The sequence below is a fragment of the Venturia canescens genome, chromosome 3 (assembly GCF_019457755.1).
Source record: "Venturia canescens isolate UGA chromosome 3, ASM1945775v1, whole genome shotgun sequence".
Classification (NCBI taxonomy): domain Eukaryota; kingdom Metazoa; phylum Arthropoda; class Insecta; order Hymenoptera; family Ichneumonidae; genus Venturia; species Venturia canescens.
The window spans coordinates 690618-699301 of NC_057423.1; the positions used below are offsets into that span (position 1 = coordinate 690618).

Consider the following 8684-nt stretch of genomic DNA (forward strand, 5'->3'; position numbering starts at 1 on the left):
ACAATAATGAGAGGTGTAATCAAATCGAGGCGTTTTAATAGATTGATTACATTCCAAAAGCGTCCACTAAGAGGACCGGATTTATATTTTTTTTCTCTCTGCTCGTAAAAATGAGTAAATATTGGTATTGCCAAAAAAAAAAGCTCATTTATATACTAGGATTGACGACGAAACCCACGGAATTGCATGCAGTCGATTAGATCACAATAATTATCGTGTCATTAAAGGCCTATTACCAGTTAATCGTGTGTTAGCCAATCCGACAGTCCTTGTCTCGGAAAGGAGAAAGAAAAAATAAGATTGGAAGATTAGCAATAATTTTCCTTTCCGTTATAGCAAAAGATTATTGAGAAACATTGAGGCGGTATAATCGTTACGTAAGAAATATAAACGATTTTTGTCTTCATGTTAATATTGAATGCCACGGATTGGTGCATTTTTAAAATGAATATAGACAAATGTAAATACGTTGTCAAGTCTCCCATTCGGGAATTCTCAAATGCATGAAAAACATTTTTCAAGCTTTCGTGTCGAATGGACGATGTTTATTCGACCATTTTTATTGAACGTCCAAGTCTTTTCGAACTCGTTTGTTGCTATTTACTGGTAGAACTTGTATTTTTTCCTTTCACACGATGTAAACAATTATTTTCTTCTACTGAAATTCTTACCTGTAAAAGTGTTGTGTGGTGACACCTGCAGGATGTTTGATGCACGATATGGCTATTCTTTGAATTTCCACTCCTGACGGCACATCGGACATAAATGACTCGTTTGTTGCGAATGCAGCCACTTCATGATACAGTGAATGTGGAAGCAATGCGAGCACTGTCCCCACACTTGGACCCGGCGCATCCAAACACAAACAAATCGAAAATTTCCATAATGACGTTAGAATATTTTTCTCCCAATTATTTGTATTTGGAGTTATGTAAAATCGTTGTCATAGCAAATATTTTGCTACTAATTGTGACACTATTACGACGAGCTCGCTCGTCAAAACACTCATGGGTGCATATGAACCGGCACGGGACACGCGTCCCAATCTGACGCAGGGAAAGATGACTGCGAAGGGGAAACAACGCGACAGACGGCGATGCCGCATTCCCTTTCCCACGGATCGATATTTCGGTGAACGATTTGCGCAAGCTCGGCATTGAAATCCAACCTTCCGGTCTACCAACCATTTTCAATTTTCGAGAGAAAAAAAAACAAGTATACTGTATACGTTTTCCCGCCATTTTTAGCGAAATTAGGAAGCAGCTGTTTTTAGCGTAATTTAAATGAGTCGCTGCCGCGACTCTAGATAATATTTTAGATATGAAATTGATTTTTTACAACAATAATACAGATTTTCTGGAAAAATACAGGCGCGTCTGCTAAAAAAACAATATTCAAGCAAAAGTCAATCGTGCCGGAAAAAATAGCCATAGTTTTGAATGCCATATAATGCAATCAGCAAAATTTCGGAATTTATAAATGTTCCAAAAATCTGACAGTAATCTATGCAAGTAATTTTTTTCTATTTTCGGTCTCTCACCCCTTCTTGTACACATTTCTGTCAAGATAGACACTACTGACTAGATGTCCGTAAAATTATGGAAGATGATCGTTTTCACACAGAAAAGTCTGGAGGCCACGGAACCCCAGGTGTGCGAGAAGCGTTAACGTAAGGAAGTCCAAATGGATTGAATTTCCTATGAATTTTCACCAATGTTCAATTATAATTATATGATTTCTATTATAATTTACCTAAAGGACAATCGTCGCCAGGTATTTTACAATCGGGACAACTAGCGTCGAAAGGCATTCTGCAAATTCCACAATTGTCATCATTAGCTATCCATTTCCAAGTGGCAACTCCCGTCCAACCTTGAATCAAATGAATTATGTAAATTTTTTTATGACTCGAACAGCAAATAAAAAAACATCAATTTTTCATTATCTGTGGTTCATGTGCAATCATTCAATTTTTTTTGCCTCACAATAGCTTAACAATGTCGTTACGCATTCATTACTCGAAGGGAAAATCATGAAAAAAAATATGAACATTTTTCGAGCAACAAAAGATATTGAAAAACTAAAATGTTTATATGGTTTGTTGAGGTTAAAAATACGTACTTTTGATTTTCACTTTCATCTTCAATTCCGAGGGAAATTTGGATACAATTGCTGTTTCAATAAAATTTGATCGCGTTATTGTCAATTTATATTAGAAACATTCGCAGAAGTGATAAAAAAAATATCTTCGGATTTTTAATGAGATAACAAGACAAAACTGAACCGTGAATGTACTGAGTATACTGGGAAACTTTGGATCCTTCAGATGACGCGTGTGCCCGGTACTAATTTTGTGACGCTACTAGCGCTGTTCGCTGCTGTGGCCGTTTGAAACGATGCTTCGAAAACTCGACAAGACCGACTGTCGGAAAACGTTGAGTTGTCGTCGGGAATAAAAAATTTAAACTTTTATCTACGTTTTACTTGTATTACTCAATCGTAGCAATGCAAATCACGATCTCGTGTACAACTGTGATCTGAATCAACATTTATAGCTTTTATCTTCTGATGGTATCTTCGATGGTAAATTAGAATATCGTTTATCGAAAGTCAAGTAATTTCGAAATTTTGCCGCAAGGTGTCTCTTCAAATACCTTTTGCGCACTCATCTCAATTATTTATGTCCCCATGGCTGAACCTTTTAATTGTAGTTTCTTTCTGGAGTGTTATCAGTTTATTAGAGCAGTGTAGCGTTTAACGTGAATTTATTTTGGTATTTCAATTGGCTCCGTAGGCTCCGTATGAAAATGGATCGTGAACTTGAGATAATCATTCCAAGATCGAAGATATACAGGAACGAAACGACGTCGTCGCCCCCGTATTGAAGGTAAGCAACGATTAACAAATGTGAGAACAATTAAGTCGAATAATAACGTTTCGTCAATATTCAATCAATTGTAAAGTTAAGTATTTTTTCCTGTCTCTTGAATTTGCGCACATTGTGTTTTGGTAAGATGATTCGTATACTTCACAAGTGTTAATAGAAGAATGATTTCTTCTGATGAATTATCGGTAACTTGTTGTATATCGAAAGCGGCATCGTATAATAAAAATGATACCGCCAGCGCTGATAGTTTCATTAGCAAATTCGGCACGTGTATTATGTCTTCTTTCACTGCTGGAGATTTCCTTTATCAGGTAAGAGGAGTTATAATTAATTTCAATGAGACAAAGATACGAGTGAGTCAGTATCTAATTGAAGCAGAAGTGTAGCGAAGTAAGAGCTGTAAAATTTAAGAGTGTTTAGCTGATTGAGATCAAAAGTTTTAGACTACTTCCCAACAAAGTTGCATTAGTTGAAACTTTCCTCTGCGTCGGTTACATCTTGTTGAAAAATTTTAACTTAAAAAATTTTGAGTTCATAAGATGGTACCCCGAAGAACGCTGTTTCCATTGGCACCACAACTATTTTCTAGAAGTTCCATCGTTTGGTCTTTTGTATTCAGTTGTTATTTTGAGCATGTTACTCGGGTATACATTTACTTATTGTTTTTCTGCCAGCCATTCTTTTTAAAGAAAATATGCATCAAGAACGTTAGAAAGATGAAACAAGGATCAACGGAACAGATATCTTCCTCTTACCTATGCCGTTCAGTTGGAAGGATTCAAGCAGCGAGCAAAGATCCATTGGTGGAGTTTTGGGCAGCAAGGAATTCCCCTGTTCGGACACAGTCCCCGATAACAAGCCCTGTGCCAGTCTGCGCAGCTTAAAATGTTGGTAGTAGCAGATGATTTCAGAGATATATTTATCAATGTGCGAACATCATTGCACGTCATAAAACCTCATCGCCTGTTCTTTTATCATCAAAACTTGTCACATTCAGTTTGCATTGTTCACCTCCTTCCCAAGCAAAGTACGTCAAGTACCATCAAGTACTTTTTCCAACATTTTCTTTACCGATTCATATTCATAAAGCCATGCGATCGTCTCTTGGAGCTTCCAATAAATCGTTGGACCTGATTTCTACTACGAAAACTCAGGGTCCTTCCGCTTTTTGCTCCCATCTCCCTTTTTCTAACTATTTCCCTAACTCCGCCTTTGCTTCTGTTCTACCCTGCGTGCAGCTGGAGCTGACTTATTTCACATTGTGACGCATTCCCTAGAGCAAAGGGAATTTGTAGAATAATCTCACTGATATAAACAATCCCTGACTAACTCCCTTGGTTGGTGAGATGCCAACACTCGTGCATGATCGCCAAAGGTGCTTCTCCGGCATCACCTCAGCTCTGGGCTCCGATGCAACGATATCAATTTCCTGCGGAAAGTCTAATCTTTTGATTTATTTTTTTCAGCGACAGTCATGAACCCCGTTTGAGAAAAATTCAAATGTGAAAAAAATAGCAAATTTATGAAACAAGCATCTCGTAAAGCCAGTTCGAGTCGATACTCAATGTGTTCACTGAAGCGGAATATTTTTTCGTATTTTTTGATTCTTGACTTGTGTGGGAGTCGTCGGTAGCTCAGTTAGTTTAGATGTGACCACCTGTGTGTGTTTACCATTAAATACATTTTCCTACACGTGTACGCGTTGAGCCAGTAGTATCTTCATTGCGTTAATTTATTTTGCGAGATAACTGATGAATTATTTCAGGCATCGTCCTCGCCCCGATGATGTGTTCTGATGTTTACGAATTCCCATTGTTTTGAGTATCATAGTTTGCCCATCGCAAACAAACTTGAAAAAAATAATTTTATTCTAAGGCATCGCAGAAAAGTGCTCGGTATAAATACCTCATAAAGTCCCCTGAAGACGGCATAATATTTTAGTTCTCGCGTAGCTAAGACACCGCTCACTGGAGAAAGTAAGATTTTCTTAAATTCTGCGAAATTAGAGCTTCGGGTGATTTGAAAAAGGCACAGTTGGAAAGATTGAGAATAAACGGGGAAAATGTGGAATCGTGGCCTGTTGCTCGCCGCATTGGCGATAATAATTACCGTCGGAGGTGCGAATGCACAAAAGCCGCGAATAGGTGAATCGATTAATTTATTGAAGCGTTATGGACATTTTTTTGAAAACTTGAGCATCAGATTCATGCTCAAGAACGTCACAGATGCGCGGATTTATCGTGAATCGGGCTCTACGATTTTTAAACCCCCCCCATCGACAATTAATGTGATACGGTTCGGTGGATCATCCGTTATGGTCTCTGCTAATATTCAAGTCGCATTTTGTACCAAGGCTGAACAATTGATGCAGGAGGTTTTTAACGGCTTCGTGTTCGAGGGCATAAAGGAACCTTGGCGCGCTTTTCAACTAGATTGGTCGAAATCCACGATCGCCAGGATATTCGGTATAAATGAATTCTTCGTCCAAGATGATTATCGCTACATTTTGCTTAAGATAATCCGTTCAAGCGACAATCAATTAGCGTTCGAACCTAGTGCAGTCGAACTGGACGCCGATGCGGCCACCGGAACTGAACGTGTCTTCATAAATGATACAGCCAGTACTTTCGAATTTATTAAGAGATTTGGCACGCATTATATCTCTTCTTACTCTACTGGTGATGCCCTCTATCAAGTAAGGAATTCGTCCATTTTCATTCGTTTATTACGTTGACTGCATATAAACTTTTATTAGAAACTCGAAATGTCATATTTTTCTTGTTATATATCCAATAAAGTTGAAGGTTTACAAAATTTGATCAACAAATCGTGGTTGCATAATGGCATCTGTCGATTCGACAAGACACGATTTCTTGATCCAAAGTCGTAGTGAGAAATATTCATTTGAGTCACTTATCATTCGTATCTTTCTCTCAGGTCTTCGTTTACCGTGCTCCGGAATTTGAAATGGTGAAAAAAGTAATTGAAAAAAAAAGTATATACGACTTAGATACAATCGAAAAAAATTGGTATTTTTCCTCTCCTGTCGTCTCGCACGTTGGGAGAATACAATCGGCGAGTGGAGATGCATCCTTTGAGAAGTGGGTAACGGAGAGACTAAAGACATCATCCTGGAGCATCGCGACTACGGAGCCGCACTCGAGTCTCCTGAACATTATTAGAAATGATAAATTATTGATACGATTTTATAGAAAGTTCGATGATCGGGCTCTTCTCCGAATGGAACTGAAATACTTGTCAGCCGCCTTCCGAAATTCTACTCTTCGAGAATGGTTTAACTTTTACATTTCTTCATTGATCAAATATGTAATCACCTATCTCTCGAAATAAAAATGACCATCGACACATTCGTATTCGGAGTTTTGTACAGGAGTTTGTCCAGTTTACTTGATTTTCTTTAATCTCTCCGCACTGCCCTTGCACGGGCGAAACTTGTTTATTATATATGCGTTTGACCGCGAACATGCAGTTGATTTTCCCAAATAATTCATGCGGAATGTTTGCCAGAACGGCGAACAAATTATGCTCGACCATTGTGAGAATATAAATATTATCGCTGGACGTGGTTTTTAGCAATTATTCGACATGATCGTATGTATGATTATGAAATAAGTGATAAGATGCAAAAATAAACGTTTTCAACGAATAGAATAATGGTGTGATACCGACTACCATATCATTACATTCGCAATGCGACATTGTTTCATGCGTTTGCTGACCGCTCGTGACCACCATGACTACTTTGAAAAAAGATGCCCGTGTTTACACTTCATTTTTCCAAGTTATGTCGTTTTCGCTCACGTTTAAGGCGGTCCTTGCAGAACTTAAATATTTTCTAACGTACAGACTAGTTTTAGTGTTTCTCGCATTTTTTTTCGATGTCACCTTCGGCGGTCTTTCGATGACTTTCTGGCGTTCTTGAGCATCCGTCTGCCTGCCGGATGATGGCGTGTTGAATATTATTTTAGCATTAAATTATTCAAATTAATTCTTGGAAATTTTTCCAGTAGTAACCGTTGTAGAATAATTGAAACGTCAAAATAGAAAATTGTTGAAACACGTGTATTCCAAGGTGAGTTAGAGTCAATACTCAATGTGTTCCTCAACATGGGAAGATATACACTTGCGCGCTTTGCGTCTAATAATGCTTTCTTTATCGCCTGGTGTTATCGGGATCAAGCGCTCCGGTGTAAACTAAGTCAGTTTTTCTAATGCGTCAATTTACTTAGTGGATAGATATAAATTGGTTATTTGGGGAACAGCTGCGCCCCGTTCAAGTGGTTCTCGATTTGAGCATTTTTGTGTTAAGCGACATAGCATGACGTCCGACGCTACTCTTTACGAAGAAATAATTCGATCGAATGACGTCTATTTTCTTTACAGATACGAGCTGACTCGACTTTTCACTCCTTTTTTAATCTTTCAGGTCCCAACTTGGTCTCTATGGATTATTGGGTCGATGCCTGGGACGATTTACGACGTTGAAGTGAAAAATGCGTTATTTGTAGTCTCGTAACGGTCCAAGCCTTCGGATCGTATCGTCGGTGTACTCGAGTGTACGTTGCACGTCGACGTGTATGGGAGCGGAATTCGATTGGCCATATATACGGTAAGAACGATTATAATTATTGTGGCTAACGACGAAGAAACAGGCAAGAGTCAAATCGGCAATGATTCAGGGGATTTTATGAAATTTTCCAATGTCCAGAAAGTTGCGTGTCACTCGCGTTAAACACTTGTGAAAAAGAATAACAAAATGCAAATTGCTATTTTGTTGTAGAAACTCGTGGCGATAAGATCGTGCGCTTTTATTTATTGGGGAGATTACTTTTTGCATTTATATGCAAAAAACGAAATGATTTGAAAAAAGCGAGTATTAAGTGAGGATTGTTTCTTTTTTCTAGTCGAGTATCCGCATGAATATTTATGGGAGAAATTTTCATTCGTGCGAAATCGAATTTTGCTGGGATTTGTAAAAGGATTTTCTCACTATTATTAAATGAATAATTTCGACTTATAATATGATTCATCGCGGCTGTTTTATCTCGACATACAATTTTGTATTAAATTTTAAGTTTTTTTGTTTCTGTTTTGTCGTCGATTCGATTCGTTATTGCTTACGAGAACTCGTTTTTCAGAAGGCGGCTCAGCCCTCGCAGTACGTAAATTTCGGCTCTGAAAGCTCTCGAATGTGCACGCGAATGCCCACAGCCACCCACGTACGAAATGCCGCCAAGTCATCAAAATAGAGAATAAGTTATTGACAACTTCGTTCGTTGACCAATTGACTCTTCAATCTATTACCACACATTTAACAAACTCTGCTGACACCGTTTATCACTTCCAAGTAGCGTTTTGCAATTATCGAAGACACAAATTCTTTCCCCAGATCCTTACAAAAACCATAAATAACTCAAATCCTTATGAGTATTTATAAACGATCTTTATACATTTGAAAAAATACTAAAAATCATTTTTGAGAACTTTTTGACAAGACTACCGAGCAATGAAATTGAATGACAAAATTTGATCACGCAGACGCCCACTAATGAATGAAGATCCTTCATCGAGAGTTTGTGAGCGTGAATAATATTCTAAGCTTCTGTAATTTATGGTATTGAATAGGATCGAGAATGTAGGGGAGGAGAGACTCACAAATCGGGTTATCGATTATTTCTCTATCTATCTGTCATTTTTGTTTGTCGAAAGAAGCTATCGAGGCTAAGAGTGAAAGAGGGAAAGAGAGAAAGCGAGAGACCTGTTTGGTATCGCGAAA

At 38.1% G+C, this 8684-nt stretch overlaps 1 protein-coding gene across 4 annotated transcripts; it reads left to right on the forward strand.

The window, feature by feature from the left end:
- The first annotated feature begins 2693 nt into the window (after nt 1-2693).
- Nucleotides 2694-8453, forward strand: LOC122407781 (torso-like protein). 4 transcript variants are annotated; one of them, XR_006260277.1, is made up of 3 exons: nt 2694-3774; nt 7335-7517; nt 8047-8453. XR_006260277.1 is itself a non-coding variant. In XM_043414203.1 (3 exons), the coding sequence occupies exons 2-3, from the start codon at nt 4950-4952 to the stop codon at nt 6236-6238; spliced, it is 1047 nt and encodes a 348-aa protein (XP_043270138.1). In that variant the 5' UTR covers nt 2694-3198; nt 3562-4949; the 3' UTR covers nt 6239-6554. The 4 variants fall into 4 exon arrangements, 2 of the variants coding, with proteins under 2 accessions (XP_043270138.1, XP_043270137.1); XR_006260276.1 differs by having other exon boundaries at nt 2694-2887; XM_043414203.1 differs by lacking the exons at nt 7335-7517; nt 8047-8453 and adding an exon at nt 5825-6554 and having other exon boundaries at nt 2694-3198; nt 3562-5582.
- Nucleotides 8454-8684: the final 231 nt, after the last annotated feature.

Excerpts from the sequence above, each read along its gene's own strand:
- LOC122407781 (XM_043414203.1), top strand. The coding sequence starts at position 4,950 with ATGTGGAATCGTGGCCTGTTGCTCGCCGCATTGGCGATAATAATTACC. Across the intron at positions 5,583-5,824 it reads CTGGTGATGCCCTCTATCAA|GTCTTCGTTTACCGTGCTCC; the intron begins GTAAGGAATTCG and ends TCTTTCTCTCAG.